Here is a 20,182-nt window from a genome sequence, read left to right as displayed (position 1 = left end):
CACTGACCCTTAAACCCATAGGAAACAAGGGGGGGCAGAGGACAGGCAATGCATTCAACCCCCGCAAACCCTAAAACACTTGCTAATTGGAGACTAAACTGGGCAACTGAGAAAAGAGATAAATACAGAAAGAGATTGACAATGTTTTTTTTAAAAAAAATCAAAAATAGGGTTTGGGGAGGGGGAGCAAGAACCTTTTTGTCTCAATTGTGTCTTCACCCCACATCCTGGTATGGAAAATGCTAGGCCCTCTTCTCCAACTCTGTTCCATTGTGGGACTTCCTCTCTCAACCAGGCTTTTGCTTCACAAAAAGTGGGACACAGCCCACTTTTTTCCCCATCAGTAAATGATGACACGAAAGCAGCACGCTGTCTGCTTTGCTAAAGTATGTGTTCTTACTCTGGACTAATTCCCAGGCCAACCCACCACTGCTTCGGCCCACATTTTGTCTAAAGTCAATGAAAGTCAAGGAGGTTTTAAGGGAATTCAAGAGTCAATATATACCCCACAGACGGGAGGGACAGAAGAGAGATGGGGGAAAGGGGAAAGCAAAGAATTATTATCGCTGAGACGGGATTCCTGAACCTCACACTCCAATCCTCCTGGGCAGAATTTGTGTCCATAGCTAACACCACAATATGGCCTGGAATATCTCTCACAGCTCATTGGTCCATACGAATGGTCAGGAACAATTCAAGGAATAGAAACAAAACAAAAGAGAGAAATGGGGGAAAAAAAAGAAGGGCAAAGGTGTGTTTGTGTGTGAGGGGAAGATGAAAGAGTTTGTGGGGAAGGCTGGCAACAACCCTCCCCCCATGCCCGAAACGTTGTTGGCGGCTGGATGGGGCCTCAAAAGCCCCGACCCCTGAAAAATTGGCAGATGGGAAAGGCTGGAGTTTGCCATCTACTTCCTCTTCTTCTTGGGGGGAGCCGAGCTTCGGCCAGGGCTTCGGCTGTGGGAACTCCTGTGGTGCCCAGAGCTATGGGACGAGGCGCCCTTCCTCTTGCGGGACAGGGTGTGGCTCCTCTCCTCCTCTTCTTCGTACCGGCTCTCGCGGTCAGCTGCAGGGAGGGAAGCAAGGGATCAGACACAATGGGGGAAAAAAACCCTACTATGCAGCAAGAACTCAGTTTGCCCCATTGTCTTCTCAAGGCTCAATGCCTGGAAGAGCCAGATATGAAACAGGGAGGGTCTTACCTTTCCGTGCCTCTTCTTCCAGCTCGTCCCAATCTTTCCCTCGCTCTTCTTCGCTTCCGAGGGAATCCTTCGAGTAATCTGTCAAGAAAAGGGGTCTCAGAGTTATTTTCCACACATACAGGGGAAGTGAGATGTTTTCAAGGAGGTGTAATCTCAGATTTGCCCAAACTTGCTTTCCTTGAGTCTCCCACTGATAAACAGCCTGGATCCAGGCGAAATCAACCACACTTAAATCCATCAATGTAATTGAAAAAAAACAGTCACCCCACAAATTCATGGATTGTTTACTTACAAATCAATCTCTTTGTGCCCAGTAAGATTCATTCTCGTTAAAAAATGTGCCAATCTGGATCCACCCCCATGACTTTGCACAGGGAGGATTTGTGTCGAAGGGTTGGGCGAGGCGGAGAAAAGAGAAAGCTTTCACAAAATAATAGAGATAATTCTATAAAGACAGTACTCTCCAGGGAAATGAGTCAGGAAGAGAGGAGGAGGTAAAACTGAGTGTTTTGTGGGTGTGCAGCAATATCTAGGTCACATATTGCCAAGACTGGATCACTGTTTAAACAGCTTTCCAGTTTCTATTCAGGTCAGGCTATAAAAATGGTTCTGGGTCACCATCCAGATCCCACTCGTCTTTTTTTAAAAAAGGGGGGAAAAACTAAAGACAAGCAGACTGATTCCCTTATAAACACGAAGAAGGTGCAACAGCTGGCAGATTTCCTCAGAAAGATAGCATGGCCCAAATAATGCAGGCAGGGAAACCTGTGTTTGCAGGAATGTTTGATAAGCATCTGGAGGAGGCAGGATCCCAAAGCAGCATAGATTTAGACAAAGAAAACTGGTATCTGCAATATCCACAGACACATATCAGTAAGGAATAGAGTTTGAACATGGAAGTAAAACAGTCAAGAGTGGATTTTGTGAACAGCGACAGATTTCAAAGATGGGGCTATTTGCTAGTCATCCAAGGCCATTCACTCTGCTTGAGAATTCAGGGCTGATCCATCCGTCTTTCAGAGAAGCTGCTTCCTTACCTGTATCCTCTGCCTCAGAAGAATAGTCTTCATCAGTGTCCTCTTCATCATCGTCCTCCTCCTCTGAAGGGTTGAATGTCTCATCTTCAATCTCAGATCCTGACCCTCCTGATTCGGCGTCGCTTCCCTGGAAGAGAGAGTTTGGGGGAAAGAGCAGTCAAAAGGAGTTAAGAGAGATGGGAAAGTCAGGTTTCACTCTTTATTAACTGTGAAAGACCTTAGCAAAGGGCAAGGGGGCTTCTAATTCCATTTCTAATTTTTACACAGCATGGATCTGGTAGGCAGGCAAAGGCTAATGATGAAATCTGGATATCTATACTCATTTCCAAACCAAATTCTGCCAGGGCACTTATCTCCAACACTGCTCAAGACCTGGTTCTTTTTTTCTCTGGTGCTCCACTCTGCAGCTGATGTCAGTTTTTCAAAGAAAGGTAAGAGGATCAGAACACAGGACGTGCGTCTGATTTCCTGCCTCGTCCCTTGCTTTTCAGAGGCTGTTGCTGACCCCAGTTCAACTCACCTCTCCCTCAGGCTCAAGGAACGACCATCCACCTTGCTCAAAGAAGCCTTCTGGGTCATCCACAATAGTTTTCATGATTTTGGTCCAGTTGAGAGATTGCACCCCTTCTGTGTACTTGATGTCGCACGAGCTGATATGGGTAGAGAGGAAGACATTGATAAAACCAATGCAAAGTCTTGACAGAACCCGAGTCCTCTCTCTCACACAGTAAATATTTCACTTTCAGTCGGAATACAATTGTGGAATAAAATACATCTGTTTCTTTCTCCCCTCCTCCTCTTATGGAACAGAAACAGATTAACAGTAGGTGTTCCAAACTGCACCATAGAAAGGGAGGATGTTGCCTTCATAAAAGACTCTTGATTAAAGTGCTTTTGCATAAGTGGCCATGTTTTCAGGAAGCACAAAATAGTCATACTCTTCAAGAGGCTGCAAAAGCTCCTTTTTGGATGAAAATTCTCAGAATCCCACAGCCATCACATTATGCCATCCAAAAATAGGGACAGCTTTGTCCCTTTTAAGCGCTCTAGGAAGATGAAGGTAACAAGCTACAAAGCCTCCCAACTGTAATCTGGAAGGCCACGGGGAGAGCGCAGCAATGCCAGAGACCCCACCCCCTACAACTCACTTGAGCCACTCCTTGATGGGGTCCAGTGAGGCCACAGGAATGGCGTTGATCATGGTGACCTTCTTACTGTAATCTTTGTAGACAATGACGAGGTCGAAGTTCTTCAGGTGGAACTGCACCCGCTCAAAGTGGATCAGCTCCACCTCGTCTAGTGTCACCACAAAGGGGGGCTGCAAGGGGGAAGGGAGGACAGGGTTAGCTTTTTCCAGGCTGCCCACCTGAGTGGAGATACAAATGGAGTAGCTTGAGGTGCTCAAGCCCAATGGCCTCCCATCTTCTCTCCAACCCAGGGGCACTTCCATTCTTCTTCATGGAGAAAAACTATTACCACCTCCCAAAAACAAATTGGAAAGTATAGCATCTAAACAGGTCAGGCATTCCCCCATCTGAGCCTTTAGAAGGTCATCATATTCCCTTGGATGAATTCCTCAGATTTACAAGTGAAATAAGGATAGCAAACTTGCAGCATCATATAAGACAAAATGGCAATTTCCAGCCCCTGTAGTCAATCTAGTGGACATTGGGAGATTTGTTTTAATATGTGTATTCTACGGAGTGTTTTTAAATTATTGCGCATTTTGATCATGTGTTTTAACAATGTTGTAACCTGCCTCGAGCCATGAGGAGAGGTGGATAAGAAATAAAATAACAACAACAACAAACAAACAAGCAATGCCTACTCATGTTCTTTGCAAACACAGGATATCTACTCACCCACTCAGTACAATTCACTAGGGCACTGCTGGTTGGTTGGAGGAGGCAGGTACTTCTGTAAGGGGCACCATTGAACCTGGCACAATGAATTTGGGGTGGGGATAAAAAGAAAAGAGGTGAGAAGCAGTCCACGCAAGAGCAAACATCCTATCTTGTAACAATCAGTCTTATAAATCCAAAGTAGACACCATAGGTTGCTGAGTAGGGTTGCTGAAGACAGGGTGACTTGAAGATCACCCATTCATGGGGTCAACAGAAATCCAAGTGACTTGATGGCAAAACAAAAACAGTTACCAGTTCCTATTCCTAACCCAAGGATGGTTTATGGGTTTGTGACTGGGAGGAAGATAGAACAAACCCTGTGATAAATATTGGTATATCTGTTGATGCAGAGGTCATTCAGCAAACAGCATTTTAAGCAATATGACATTGGATTTGCACTGTGGCTGTTTAGGTTGTCTTTGGCTATAGAGCTCATTCAAATGCAAATCACCACCGAACAAATTTTGCCAAGAAAACCCAATGATATCACCAATAATACTTGTCCAAGATCAGTCAGAGGATTTCTATGGTTGACAGGAGATTCACATGCTGGACTCCCAGAACCCTAGTCCAATATTCAAACCATGTAGGCTCTCTCTGGTGTCCATTGAAATAACTTTGGACACTCTGACAAACACGGTCCCCACTATTTCCTGTTTGGCTGATTCATCTTCTTTTCCTCTTACACTGTCCTTCAGAAGAACCCCCAATGTTTGGCTCACATTACAGGGCTTTATTAACACAGAAAAACGAAAACTACTCATACTTACCCCAGATCCCGGAAGGGCACTTCGAATTCCAGCTCCTCCTTGGTCAGAGCCTCAACCTTCTCAATGAAATTCTTGAATGCCGTTTTCAGCTTGTGCCTCATCTCACGCTCCATCTAGGCCAGAAAGGACCAAGAAGTGTCAGCCACATAACCTTGCCCTGTCCTTGGCTCAAGCTGATCTGTCTGCCTCTTTCTGCTTTCCCAATTTAGGGGGGAAAGCAGCCGTCCCCCTCACCTGTTCAGCATACAGGTCGTCGCGGTCGTGCATGTGTTGATGCTTGCCCAGATCAGTGGTGATTTCGCCCACCTCGGTATAGAACTGCACATCTGTGTGGCGCTTCTTGCCAAACATAATGGCATTCTGAAGAAAGGGGGTGAGAAAGAGAAAGATTAAAAGTACATCTCTATGTGTGTACATGCTTCAAGGGGTAATACAACCATTAGTGCGATTTCCACAGAAGCACCACGAAGAAGAAACTAAGTTGCATAAATAACAAGGGCAACACTTGCATAGTGGGGATGATTTTTTGCATATTTAATTACACTTTGTTTTAAGAAAGCATTTCAAACAACTTTTAAAGGACTTTTATAGTACAATTGCCACTCTCTCGATGCCTCATCAAGGAATGCTCTACTTAACCTTGACTTTTCAGCAGGCATCTCATGTATACTTTCAACCTTTTTATAAGAATCTAGTTTGTAACGCAGGGTACTGAATGGGTGGCTCCTCACAACTTGAGCAACATCGCCTATTATCCCCTACTATTAGCTAAGCTGGAGGGGACTGACAGATGCTGAAATCCAGAAATATTTGTTGCACAGCCACCTGTGTCCCTTACCTCCCAAGCTCTAGGGAAAACTAATTCTGTAGCCAATACGAAGACACATAAAAAGTGCCCCAGGTGGAGAAAGGGAATGTGCTCGTTGTTTCATATCACCAATAACTGTCAGTCTAACAACAAGAGAGTAACTTTGCTCAATGGAAGTAAAGCTCTCTCCTGTCTTCATCCCAATGTAAAAATGTCTGGTGATCTCTTTTCATTCTAGGGGCTCAACTTGGAGAGATACCTTGAGGTGAAAGTGCAGGACAATGATCATCTCCCCGTCACAAGGCTGAAACACAGCATGCTTGATGTTGTTGTACAGAATGTCCACTTTGTCCCCGCGCACAGAAGTAAAGCGGAAACCTGCCAAAATAGAAAACTGCTGTGAGAGAAGCTCAATGTTTTTGTATATAATAAAGCTGTACCTCCCTGCTTCTGGCTGGAGGATACAATTGAAAATCATAGGAGCTGGAAGAGTCCTCAAGGGCCATCCAGTTCAATCCTATTCTGCCATGCGGGAACATATGATCAAAGGACTCCTGGCAGATGGCCATCCAATGCAGCCTTTGTTCAAAAATTTCCAGAGGAAACTCAATCACGTTCCAAGGTAGCATATTCCCCTCTCAAATATCTATTGTCCTCAATAAGTTCTTCCTAATATTCTGACGGAGTCTCTTTTCCTGCAGTTTGAATTTAGAGCTACCTGTGCTGTGTGCCATCAGTACCAGCAAAACCTCCCACCACAAGTAGAAAAGTAAGAACCCAAACAAGAAAAGCTGGAAAAAAATCCCAGTTAACATGGCAGTTCAGGAGAGTTTGGTCATTTCCTGGGAAATCTCTGAGAATAATGTTTTTGGATTCCAAGTAATGCGAGCCCACTCCCCACCCCCCTTTGTACCATTGACGTGAGCCTCCAAAGACCCCTGCATCCTTTTCTGGGCAATGTTGGGGCGGATGTAAAGGTCCTTCAGCTTGGGATTGCTGCGGTTCAGGTTAATCACCAAAGAGTCTTGCTTGACAATCCCCTGAGGAAATGGAAAAGGTGCAGCCATGTCAGTCCACCAAGTACTCCCAACTTCTAAATGTGCCCTGTGTTGAGGTACCATTTCCCCCATGCAGAGATCATCCCATCACAAGAAACCCATATTTGGGGGGGGGGGGGGGGTGTTAAGACATTGGATATAAATTAAATGAATACACAATTCCTCCAGATGCTCCTTGAAAACCCGAGACCCTCCAACTCACCTCCTTCTCCTTCTCCTCAGCCTCACGGGTCTTGTAGCGCTTCTGCACCTCCTTGATGATACGGAAGGCATTCTGGAGGTTGAGAGCTGGCACCAGCTGCTCCCCAGGTGTTTTTAAATTGGACGCCCGATAAGTTCTGGAGAAGATGAGGAAGTTGGTGGTTACAGGAGATGAAGAAAAGCAATACAAAATTAGCAGGTGCCTGACTTAAAATTGAAGACCAGTTCTTTTGTAGAAGTACAAATGATTTAGAGGAGCTATAAGAAGATGGGAGTGTGTATGAAAAATATGGGACTCAAATTAGGGCTTTCTGGAAGATATCTCCATCTAGCCAAATGAAAAAAAAGATCAGTAAGTTTTAGCATATGAAAGGGGGGATTAGGTACTTTATAGAATCCAAAGAAAGAATGCTCACCCAAAATTTAACAAGTCATCCCCAAAGAGATGGGGTTCCCATGTAATGAAAGAAGGTACATTCCAGAGCAAAAATTAGGTAAGGGATGACTCACATTTCTTTCACAAAAGTAGCTTCAGGATTGGGGAAGATGTTGCCCTCATTGCGACCCAGGGCACTGCCTGGGCAATAGAAGTTGATTCTCAGGTAGGTGTAGTCACCTTCCACTGACATACTGATGTTCTGCAGGGAAGGAACACATGGGCAGACTTAATCACTCTCATTCAGTCCCTTTTCTTTCCCTCTGTTGTGGCTCTTTTCCTACGCGACCCATGTCAAAGCCACAAGCAACTTAAGTTTATTGGGGACATCTCTATGGATTGCCACCATAGAATTCTAGAACTGGAAGAGACTTCAAAAGCCAACCAGTCCAACTGCCTGCCATGCATAGAATCAAAACACTCCTGAGAGATAGCCATCCAGTTTCTGCTGAAAAACCTCCAGAGACTTCACCATGCTCTGATACAGCATATTCCACTGCCCAACAGATAGCATTCCTAATTACACAAGGTTGAAAAATGTATACATATACAAATACAGCTGACGAAATGAATGTGGATAATGCCCTCAATAGTCTGATCTTTATATGCAGATTTTCACAACTTCCCCAAACTGTAATAACCACTTCTATGAAAAATGAGATCAATATACAGTTATTACTGCGTTAAAAAATAAGGATGGTATCACAAAACTGCTCATAAAATGGTTTCAGGGTCTATTTCTAGTTTAGGAAAACTTGCTAGTTAAATGAACATACAAAGTATGGTGTCAATATATAGCTGCTCCAATTAAATATCAAATCTCTCTTCACATATACAATGCCCATTTTCTTCATAGCCTTCTTTTGGTACAACCATATGATTGAACAAAAGCTTCTGCATTTGCTATTTCAACCAGAGAGGCACTAAATTGCATCCATCCCAAGACTTAACAGGCTTCCCCTTGGAGATGGCACCCACCATACCTTGATGGTGGCAATGTGGAAAGGAGTGGCAATGCCAAAGACAGGCATAATGACGGTCTCGTACTTCTTGTCAATGTAGATCTTCATCTCTCGGATGTGCGGCTCCTTTGGCATCAGGGAAGGGTTTTTGTAGGAGACATTGGATTTACGAGCCCTACAAGGGAAAAGGGAAGTCCCATGAATGGGGATTTCCAGTCAGCTGCTCCAGAGGGTACCTTCCACGCCTAAGGCAATAGGAAACCACACAGTGATCTTCCCTATCTAGGTTTTTTACTCACTTCTGGATCTGCTGCTCCCCCTTTTGTTCTGTCAACCGTCGACGGGCTTCTTCATTTAACTGAGTGGCCAGTTCTTTCTGGTGCGCCCTGCGTTTCTCTTCAGCCGTCAGCTCGTTCTGCATGGGACAGACAAGGGGGAGTGTGATATTTGCTCAAGTGACACCAACTCACCCCACACTGATGGCACAACCAATGAGCTACAATCTCCTCCACAGAAAGGCACCACATTCTCACTCATGGTCATTAAAGACGTCTCCCACCCTGCCCCACTCCGCCTGACCCTTCAATACCCGAGTTCTTTCTGGCAAGAGGGCTGCCCGGGAGCCACGGCCAAGCAGGATTCCCTCTGTGTCATCTTCTTCTTCCACCTCCTCCTCATCTTCTTTCTGTGACAAAACAAGAGACAGAATTTTGCATCCACGACTTGCTGTTCTCTGTTTTGCAATGTTCTGATTGAGCAATATCTCATCAAATACCATAAACAAAGCTTCAATGTTGTGGACGTAAGAAGAGTTACAGTGAGACTTCTCAAAATTTCAAAGTCTTACAAAGTCAGCTGGGAGTTACTAGCCCATTCAGTGCCTTTTCTTGTCAAATTGCTTCTAAGTATTTATGGTGCAGCAGACAAGATTTATTCCCTGTGTTGCTCCAAGACTCTTTTTTTAAAATCTCCAGACCATCCAATGCCCTTTATCACTAACCAGGGTGGAGAGGAACTGTGAAAATGCCTATAGAACAAGCATTTTGAGTAAATTTGCGCAGTAGAGGGTGGTGGGAAGAGACTGGTCCCTCTGAAGTCAGTCAAGTTTCTAACTCAACTTAAAACCTTTCTTGTTAAACTTCAATCTTTTACCTTGAGTAAAATGCTGACATTCTTGACCTTCTTCTTGACAGAAGTCAGAAGTGTAGCAGGGCCCTCCTATTGGAAGGGGAAAAGTAATACCACTTTAGAAAGCATTAGATTAATAATATATGCAGACAGCCAAGAAATTTAGCTTTTTGTGAAGTTACATATAATGACAAGGGCAATAAGCTCTTTGTCCCTTCTGAGGAAAAAGGCCTCTTGCATATGATATCCATAGATATAGGAGCTGCTTGAGATATCCCTGACAATTCTATGTTCTTACAATCTAAGCCATGTAACTGCCATTCACTTTTTGCCAATCCCTATAGAAAATGTGGCATGCGAGAGTGAGGTTTGCTTTTCTGTCTTCCAACCAGGATGAGTTTCGTTTATTGGTGAGAGGCCAGGGAGGCGGACAGGAAAGACACATCCAAGAGCAGTTGCAATGACTCAAGAGACAAAATCAACACACCTTTCTTGGAAATGGACTAAAGAACCCTTCTTTGGAATCTGCACATCTGCAAATGTGAAGCCTTGCATTCTACTGTACTGAACAAACATAGAAGAGCTGGTCCCAGTAGCTGTCCCATATTTCCGCTGGGATTGGGCTCCAATATTTGGGGGGCAGAAAAGTGGAAGCCCTGCATCACTGGACCAAGGATGTAGATGAATGTCGTTGACAAGCAAGCAGAAGGGATTTACTCTGTGAGCCATCTTGCTGATGGTTGACTTGGTAAGCTTTACTCCTGAGAAGAATGTGATGAGAAATAGGACAGGTCTGTGGAACATGGGTTTTGGAGAACTTGCCTTTCTTGGCCCTTAGATGGATGTTGATGGTGGGAGAGGAAGATACGACCAAAAAAGGTCACCTAGGACTTGAAGGTCCCACACCGTATAGTTTGCAATGCTAAACCAGTTCCTATGTGAGCCCCCTTTTCACTGACTGGGGTGTAGGGAAATGGAACACTCAAAGACAAGCAGAATAATTGAGTGGGAGAGTCCCTCCCACCACCTGTCATCCTGCTCATACCCACCTCTTCCACCAACACAGTATCCCCGATGAACAATGCATAAGTTTTCTCTTCTGGTTTCTTTCCCTCTTTGTTGGTCAGGTCTGAGAACCCCACATTGAGGCTGAAAACCATTCCTGTGGCAGATAAAACACAGCCTCAGATGGCACTGAACTTCTTCAAGGGCCCTTTAGGATATCTACTCCCAATATACATGTGAATCTTGGTACAATACAGAAGAGTGAATTCAGGTCACAAGACAGAAGAATCTAAGAAGAGCCTTGCTGGAACTGACCAAAGATTGATCCACTCCAGTGCTATATAACTATGTTGGTCTATAGTGGGATATGACTTTTTAATCAGCAACCCCTAGATGGTGGAATGGCCTGCCGAAAGAAATTCCACAGCTAATCATGATGTCTTTTGGCAGGCTTAATCAATTTTACACTAGGACATTTAATTTGACATTCTAAGGTTTATGTATGGATAATTTTAATCTGTAATGATATGTATTTTAATCTTATATGTGCGTGTTCTGAATCTATGTGCTTTAAATGGCTTTATGCATTTTTAATTATAGAATATATTAGAATATATTTTAATCTATGTTGTACTCAACTCTTCTATCTGTTCTGAATCGCCTACTACTCAGTTCTAGCATGTTTCTTCTTTTTTAAGCTAACAAACACTGTAACCACTGTAAACAACCACAAGACGGCTGATTCAGCTGTTTAATGATTATGACTGTGGTTTTGTACACTTTAGCCAGCTGCATAGTATCTTCTAGTTTCTGTGGTTGGAACTTTACACAGTATTCCAGGTGTAGCTGCACCATCAATTTGTCTCAGGGCAGTATAATACGAACATTTTTATTTTCAGGTCCTTTCTAACTAAGCCCAATAAAGTATTCTGCCTTTTTGATCAATCCAGAGGCCAAAACAATCCTTTGGGTTTTTTTTTCATTTTGCCTGAATGAAGGAACAGTAGTCTTACCTTTTTTGAGGCGATACTGATTTTTGCTATTGATCACAAGAGAACCTTCTCTGAACTCAATTCCCATGGCAAACCTAGAAACAATAGAGTAGGGAAAACATTTCAGTTCTCCACTGCTCACAAGTCTATAAGCTTGGAAGAACAATGCCTCTAATCTCAGTGGGCAAACTTTTCTTACCCCAAGTTCTTGGTGATTTTGCTCAATAGCTCTGGCTTTTGTTTCTTCACCATATCCATGATAGCAGCATATACCTCACACAGCTTCACACCTAATTATGAGGAAAAAGGAGTCAGAAAGGAAAGGAATGAGATCTGTCTTGCTGGAGCTGCTTCCGCAGCCCCATCTGTACTGTCAAACAAGGCAGTTTGAACTGCATTATATGGTCAATGTAGACTAAGCATGGGCAAACCTTGGCCCTCCAGGTATTCTGGACTTGAACTCTCATAATTGTGTGAGTTGAAGTCCAAAACACCTGGAGGGCCAAATTTTGTCCATGCCTAGTATAGATTCATATAATGCAGACTGAACTGCATTGAACTGGATCATATGAATCTACACTGCCATAAAATCCAATTCAATCTGCATTGCAATGGCAGTATAGATGAAGCCAACATTTGCTTTCTGCCTATATTTCACACAGAAGCGAAGTGACCATGGCCCAAGTGTGGGCAAATCCATCTTAAGGTTAAAATTCAATTTCTGGGAGATTTTTAAGGCCCTGTGGGGAATGTCAAAGCCAAAAGAGTGGGATCAAAAATGCCAGTATATTTTAAAGCAGTTATTACTTGTAATGAAGTTACAAGAGATATACCAAGCTTTAAGAATGGGGAAATGCTATGCAAAAGATGGTGGCGTGGGAAAAGGCTATATAAGATGACCAAGAATGTTCAATGAGATTTTCAAGGAGGGTTGGATTTGGCCCCAGGGCATAAGATTCTCCATATCCCTGCATGAGTCGCTATGCCCATGCAGTAGTCACCTACCAGGCCGCAGTTCTTTGAGCATCTCATCCTGCAGCTGCAGCAGGAAGGTGTAGTTGTCCTGTGTTTCCTGAGGTGGGTCCACCATAAGGGTGCGGACGAGGTTGGAGCAGTAGGATTTGTAGCGGATCCCCATGGCGCAAGTGACCGTCCCAAAGTGCACATAGGACTTCTCACTGAGGATGGAGTTAAGAAGGTGGGGGATGTGTATGAGCCCATGGTTAGACCACTGGCAAAGATACAACCAACTGAAGAAGCAAGTAACTGAGATAGCATTTGCCCTCAAAAAGCTCATCTAAAAAAAGTAACCTCTGTATCTTATTCTGAGTCTCCTGGATGAGGGATAACAGCATCATAAATGAAACAGAAATGTACTAACCTTCATTATTTGCCATTCTATCCATCTGATGCTGTGTGCCTTTAAGTTCTTTCTGAACTATGGTGATCCCACGGCAATCCTATCACAATGTTTCCTTGGCAAGACCTGTTTGGGTAGTGGGTGCTCTTGCAGGAATTTGCCTACCTGACAACACTAAACTTGAGATTGTAATGTCCTCCACTCTGGATAATAGGAGGGTAGCACATCTCAACAGTGGAGGGGTCGGCTCCAGACAGGTATTTCTTTTCTTCAATGGCCTTCTCCACTGACTCTGCCAGCTTACTGTGCCGCACTTTCTGCCAAAGAACACAGAGGATTCAATGGTCAATAGAACCCATGAGATGTGGCTGAGAAGGTAACAATAGGATAGTCTTTGATGTTACTCAAAGAAAATGGCAGAGAGAATACATGCATTGCCACACATTTTGAATGGAGAAAAACCAACACAAAGGACTTTGATATGGCCAATTCTTCTGCTAAACTGAGCAGTTGCACAAATACTTTCCCCTCTGAGCTACGATTTCAGTCCCATTACCATTTCCCTCCTCACCTCATCAGCATCAACTATCTCCATAACTCGGTCCTTCAAGAACTTGGTGAAGACCTCTGAAGTGATGGCAGCCGCTTTGCGCATCATGGCAATCTCCCCATCTTCCTTCACAGCGATGGTGTAGGCCACCACAGCACTGATATCCACCTACAATGGAGCGAGAAGAACATGAGTGGTCTTCATGATTGCCAGATCACAACCAAACCTTGAACTGATTCTCCTCACTTTCTCGAAGCCTTCCTTGCTGAGAGCGTCATTCCAGCTATTCATGAACTCCCCAGGGAACTTGTCCTTGCTGAAGACCCCAATGCGCTTGCCATTCTTGCTGCTTTTCAGCGCGTCAATCATCTTGTCAAAATTTCCTTTGTTGCTCTCATTCTAGAACAAGAGGGGAAAGGAGGAATTTTCTCATGAGTCTACATGTATCCATCTGAAAAGTTATTTAAACAAGCTTTCACAGGTCCTCACTCACCTTCTCCCGTATGAGCAACGTGATTGCTGGCACCCCATTGGTGCTCTCGTTACTCTTGCTGTTTGCAATCTGCTTCAGGAATTCCACCTTCTTCTTGCTGGCCATGAAGAAGATCTTGTCCTCACAGAAAACCATGATTGTGTCGGTGAGTTCGTAGCCAAATAGCCATGTCTGCAAGGCAGGAATAGGAGTATGAACCATCAAGGGACTCCTTTCACTAAACTACCCCATTGCTTTCTATGTGAAAGTATTATTTGAGGTGACAGGAGATATTACTTGCTCTCACTTACCTGCAGGGCAGTGGACTTGGCATAGACAGTCTCTTCGTCCACTCCCACTGAGACCACAATGGCATCAATGGTGGCATATTCATCTTCTCCTTTCTGCCAGAGAACAAAGCACCATACAGAATGTCAAATTTATGGTTACGTTTTTAAAAACCCTAAACCAAGTGATCTTATTATCATCCATCAATAGTTGCCACACATACACAGGTTTTCATACTATGGACCAAATAATTTCATCCACATATATAAGGTTTCCAGCCATCGTGTTCACCAAAAACAGAAAGAAACAAAGAAACAAAGAAAGAACTGACTGAGAACTGCTAAACCTTTCTTGTAACAGTGAAGCCCTTTTGAGCAGCTGGGAGCAAAGCTTTGATGATCTACTATTTTCTCAGATCTCTCCCCTAACAGTCACCTTTAGGCAAACATCATGCCATTGTTCAGTACTTTTCCTTTCAATATCCATCCTTAATAACAAGGTTCTCCAAAAGTGGGGAAATTACATAAATCTGATAACAGCTTCACATAATATGGTGCATGTAGGTGTAATGGACTGCATTTTCCCTTTCTTATAGCCAGTCTGGCTAAGAATCATAAAAGTTGTGGTCCAAGACATCTGGCAGCACCAGTTTAAGGAAGGTTGTCTTATCACTTTTGCTGTTTAAGGAATGTGAGCAAAAATCTACAAGGGGTTCCAGCAACAAAATCCTGCGTTGTGGAGTACTGGAGAAAAACAGATTAGAAACTTGCCATTGAGTTATGATGTGTCCGTTATTTATTTCCCCATCACCAAAAAGCAAATCTGCATATTTGAGCCTGATCTTTTCCTGAAAACCCCCGAAAACCCCAAGTCTAATAACCAAACTACAATTCCATTTACCAAATTACAGTGCAGCCCATTTACTAAAAAGTAAATGCCCAGAATAGTAATTCAGTTTTATTAGTGCACTAAAAGTTAAACCAACCCCTTATAACAGTGGTTCCCAAACTTATTTGGCCTACGGCCCCCTTTCCAGAAAAAATATTACTCAGCGCCCCCTGGAAAGGGGTGTGTGGCTTAGAGGGATGGGCATGGCTCCTGCTCAAGAGGGCGGGGCTGAGCCTCCCCCCTAGTCCAAGATGCAAGGCTGGGAGGGAGAGGTGGGCAGGGCCACAAATGGGCGGCCAGGACTGGGTGGGTGGAGTTACGAGCTCTGAGGCAGGGCTGAGCTTCTATCCCTGTCCTGCGGCAGGACACAGGGGACGGGGCTAGAGGAGGGGGCGGGGCCTCTTCCCAAGTGCCTGACGGGTCTGAACTTCTATATCCCGCCCCCGTGTTCTAACAAGCGCCTCAGGGGAAGTATACAGAGGCTCAGCCCTGTCTCGCGCTCTTGGGAAGAGGTCCTGCCCCAGCCTCTCCCTTTAGTCCTAAAAGGCCTCTCAGGAGCGGTATAGAGGCTCAGCCCTGTCTCGGACTCTGGGAAGGAGGCCCCACCCCCCTCCCTAGCTCCGCCCTCTGTGTCCCAACAAGTGCCTCAGGAGTGGTATAGATTCTCAGCCCTGTCTCGGGCTCTTGGGAAGAAGCCACACCCCTCCCCTGGCCACGCCCCTGTGTCCTAATAGGTGCCATCACCACCGCCCTGGATCGCTGCAGCACCCACTTTGGGAATCATTGCCTTATAAAACATACATACATACACACAAATTGTAATAACAAAATGTATGGGGATGCAATTTATCTCATGAAAATACAGTAGAGTCTCACTTATCCAAGCTAAACGGGCCGGCAGAAGCTTGGATAAGCGAATAACTTGGATAATAAGGAGGGATTAAGGAAAAGCCTATTAAACATCAAATTAGGTTATGATTTTACAAATTAAGCACCAAAACTTCATGTTATACAACAAATTTGACAGAAAAAGTAGTTCAATACGCAGTAATGTTATGTTGTAATTACTGTATTTATGAATTTAGCACCAAAATATCACGATATATTGAAAACATTGACTACAAAAATGGCTTGGATTATCCAGAGGCTTGGATAAGCGAGGCTTGGATTAGTGAGACTCTACTGTATATATTTAAATATGTGATTTATTGCTTATTTCACCTAGACTCAGAAGACGTATGTTTGCATGAGAATGCAGGGAGGGAGGAGGGAGGGGGGAAGAGAGAGAGAGAGAGAGAGAGAGAGAGAGAGAGAGAGAGAGAGAAAGAAAGAGAAAGAAAGATAGGAAAAAGAGAGGGAAGGAGAAAAATTAAGAAAGAATGGTAGGTATGAAAGGAAGAGGGATGGTAGAAAAGAGAAACAAAGAAAGGTAGGTCTGAAAAAGAGAGGAAAGAACTCAGAAAGTGTTGCATAATGGTTTGCATCTCGGACTAAGGCTCTGAATCCACTGGCGAGCTTGAGCCAAGTCACACTTTCTCGGTCTCAGAGGAAGATAAAGGTAAATCCCCTTTGAATATAGCTTGACAAGAAAATTCTGTAAGAGGGTTGTCTTAGGGTCTCCTTAAGTCTGAAAAAACTTGAAGACACACAATAACAACAACAAATTACAGTCCAGCCCCTCAATACTGTAAGGGGCCCTCTGTTTAAAACATTTGAGGACCCTGATACAGAGCCTTAACAAATTATAAACTGGGAATTTTATTGATTTATTGCCATTGTTTTCCTGAAAATGTGTACAATCAACAGGATTAAAATTGCCAGTAGTAGAGAAACAACAGGAGAGGCATTTAAGTGGATGTTGTGGCTCTGTGCTTTGACCATGCTGCAGAGGAACAAACATTTGAACACCCAACATGAAACTGAAGTGGAATTTCTAACTCCGATTCAATCATTATAATGATGTTTAGTCTCCCACTTAGGTTGAGCATGCCTTTTCAGAAATATTCCAAAACTGTCCACACGGGCAGCTCAGAGAGCAACATCTATGCTTTTTTGTTATATACTTCAATGTAAACAAACTTTGTTTCAAGCAGAATTTTTTTTTAATATTGTGTATAAAATCACCCTTTTTTCTTTTTCAAAGGTGTATATCCGGCATAGGCCAACTTTGGCGTTCCCTACAGGTGTTCTGGATTTCAACTCCCACAATTCCTAACAGCCAGTGTTTATGATGTCCTACATTTTTACTTAGCTTTATACTTATGAGTGATTTTAGAGTTATATTCAACATGTCTATTGTTATTCTTCTTTCCTATGTATTATGATTTGCTTTTACTTTGTGGATTTAATTATCTCGTGTTGTTATTTGCCTACTTTCATTTATATTGTATTGCTGACACTGCGAGTCCCCTCAGGGAGAGGGGGTGGGATATAAACAAAGCTTTATTATCAGAATTATTATTATGAAGCAAATACGTTTAGTGTTCAGCCATGGGTCCCAACTCCATCCTATCCTGTATGGAGCGCTGTTACCTTCGTGTTGAAGCAGTACCTATTGATCTACTCACATTTGCATGTTTTCAAACTGCTAGGTTGCCAGATAGGAGCTCATGCCATCCGTGGATTTGAACTGCTGACCTTCCAATCAGCAAGTTCAGCAGCTTAGCTATTTAACCTGCTGCGCTACCGTGGCTTCCCTACTGCTATGAGACGTTAAAAGTGTGTAGAGGTGTCCTTTACATTGGCTGTTTTGGGGATTTGATTAGAAATGTTCTCTCTAGGAATCTCCAGTGCAATTTCCTCAGGAAGTTAACCACATGGCAACCTTCAACCCTTCTCTAGAAATATTTTATTTATGATCCTGTTGCTTACTGTTTCTTGTATGTATGTCCTGGAATGCAGCTTCCTTTACTCTATGGTTATTGAGAAGTTATAAAAGGGGCTGCAGACCACATGCTTTTTTTCTCTCGCTCTCTTTTGGACCATGTGACCTGTTGATACCTGTTTTATTACAAAAGAAATGTCCTGGCTGGATGGTACAGAGAATTATCTCAAAGGGCCCTTCCAGGCAGGCCCTATATCCCAGGATCTGATCCCAGGTTTTCTGCTTTAATCTGGTTTAAGTGAGTCCCCACTGCCAGATAATCTGGGATAAACAGAAAACCTGGGATCAGATTCTGGGATATAGGACCTGTTTGGAAGGGCCCAAACATATCATACCTGTGTATGCTGAACACATGAAGGTTGTGAGTAAAACAAGTACGTTATTTTTATCAAAGTCTACTTCATTTTTGTCTCTTGAGTGCATGATATAAAACAAGTTGTTTTACGGGAGAGTGTATATATTTTATAGAGCTGTGATAGCGCAGCGAGTTAAACTGCTAAGCTGCAGAACTTGCTGATTGGCAGGTCGGCGGTTTGAAACCGTGGGATGGGTGAGCTCCAGCTGTTAGCCCCAGCTTCTGCCAACCTGGCTGCTCAAAAACATGCAAATTTGAGTAGATCCAATAGGCACCGCTTCAGCGGGAATGTAACAGCACTCCATGCAGTCTACGGACAATGTTGGCTCTTTGGCTTTGAAATGGAGATGAGCACCACCCCCCTGAGTCAGACAGGACTAGACTTAACATCAAGGAGAAACCTTTACCTATTTTTTAATATATTTATGGGAACGGAAAAACATTCCTGAAGCTCTGCTTTTTATGCACTGGCAACATTTCTGTTTTCCTAACAGATCAGAGAAAACAGATTATTCAGTCTAACAACTGAAACAACTGCCTAGCATAGTTATATCTGGTTGTATACCACAAGAGAAGATTGTATTCTAAAAGGTTTGTAGCTCATCTCTGAAAAGTCAAGTTATGATCCAAAAAGGTGTTTTTCCAAAAGGTTATAAATGCCACTTTCCAAAGGAGTAGTCAAACTGGAGTACTCTTTTCTCTTCTCTTTAGTCCACGGAGGGGCCAACTCAAGCTCTCCAGGTGTTAAGCCTTCCTTTAACTGCCACAATTCCTAACAGCCTACCGGTTGGCCCATGCCTGGTGTTTATTAAGTAAATAAATTTCGTGTTATCGAAGGCTTATGACTGAAATCACTGTGTTGCTGTGAGTTTTCTGGGCTGTAACATTTTAACAACCACCATGTCAGACTACACAGAGAAGCCACTCAAATCCACAAACATGTGGACAATTTCAACAGAAAGGAGGAAACCATGGAAATGAACTAAATCTGTCTATCAGCATTAAACAAAAATTCTAAAATCAGGACAGTGAATAAAGAACAACATTCACAAGACAAGGGAATGCCAGGCAAGAAAAAATCAGGGCCAGCTAACACCTACCAACAAAGGATTCCCCCAGGCAGGAAGCAGCCAGGCCTTGAAGCTGCAAGGCTGTACAATGCTAATCAAGCTGACCAACATCCCCCTTCCCCTTAAACAATTCTCTCAGATCGCAAAGCCCCCAGCAATTTCGTTACTGTTCTTAGGTTTTGGCCACTTTCCCTGGAGTGCTGTGCCCTCAACCCCAGCTAACATGGAGGGCTGACTGAATGCTTTTAAGCAGAAAAGCAGCACCGTTTTCCCTTCTGAAGAAGCGACACGAGGAGGTAGGAAGTGGCGGGAAGATCGAGGCAGAGGAAGGTAGGCCTCTCTCCCCGCCCTCGAAGCCCTCACCTGCCAGTTGCTGTAGAGGCGCTTGATGCGACGGTAGTAGGCCTCGCGGTCCAGACTCAGCGCCATGGAAGCAACGGCGGCGGCAGCGGCGGCGGCGACTCCTCCCCTCCTCAGCTGCCTCCGTTGCTGCGCCGCCGCAAACCCCCGCCTCCGTCCTTGATTGGTTGGATTGCTAGTCCGTCCACTAGCAAGCCCCACCTCTTCTCCTTTCTTACCAATTCATTGGCTAATTCTTCCGTCTGTTACACAAGGCCCGCCTCCTTCCTCCTCGATTTGATAGGGCTGTGAGTCCCGCCTTACGTAAGCCCCGCCTTCTTCCCTCATTTAATTGGTTGGTTTGTGAGTCCGTTCGTTCACAAGCCAAGCCCTCAGAACCACTCCATTTCTTAATTGGTTGTCTCGTCCGTCCATCTGTTCACAAATTCCGCCTTCAGGCGACACCACGCTTCGTG

General features: G+C 43.9%; 1 protein-coding gene across 1 annotated transcript; it reads right to left on the bottom strand.

The window, feature by feature from the left end:
* Positions 1-157: 157 nt before the first annotated feature.
* Positions 158-19,886, bottom strand: supt16h (SPT16 homolog, facilitates chromatin remodeling subunit). The gene is made up of 26 exons (XM_003227229.4): positions 19,731-19,886; positions 14,194-14,286; positions 13,904-14,074; positions 13,657-13,809; positions 13,432-13,578; positions 13,026-13,177; positions 12,506-12,678; positions 11,700-11,790; positions 11,522-11,595; positions 10,553-10,665; positions 9,528-9,593; positions 8,965-9,060; positions 8,675-8,790; positions 8,397-8,550; positions 7,488-7,615; positions 6,979-7,114; positions 6,632-6,758; positions 5,978-6,096; positions 5,145-5,270; positions 4,911-5,023; positions 4,099-4,174; positions 3,385-3,554; positions 2,757-2,886; positions 2,237-2,363; positions 1,200-1,277; positions 158-1,063 (listed from the first exon to the last, which is right to left on the bottom strand). Exons 1-26 carry the CDS (start codon positions 19,794-19,796, stop codon positions 906-908), a joined length of 3,153 nt encoding a protein of 1,050 aa, XP_003227277.1. The 5' UTR covers positions 19,797-19,886; the 3' UTR covers positions 158-905.
* Positions 19,887-20,182: the final 296 nt, after the last annotated feature.

This window comes from Anolis carolinensis, chromosome 6, assembly GCF_035594765.1.
Source record: "Anolis carolinensis isolate JA03-04 chromosome 6, rAnoCar3.1.pri, whole genome shotgun sequence".
Lineage (NCBI taxonomy): Eukaryota > Metazoa > Chordata > Lepidosauria > Squamata > Dactyloidae > Anolis > Anolis carolinensis.
This window is presented reverse-complemented; position numbering and strand designations above follow the sequence as displayed.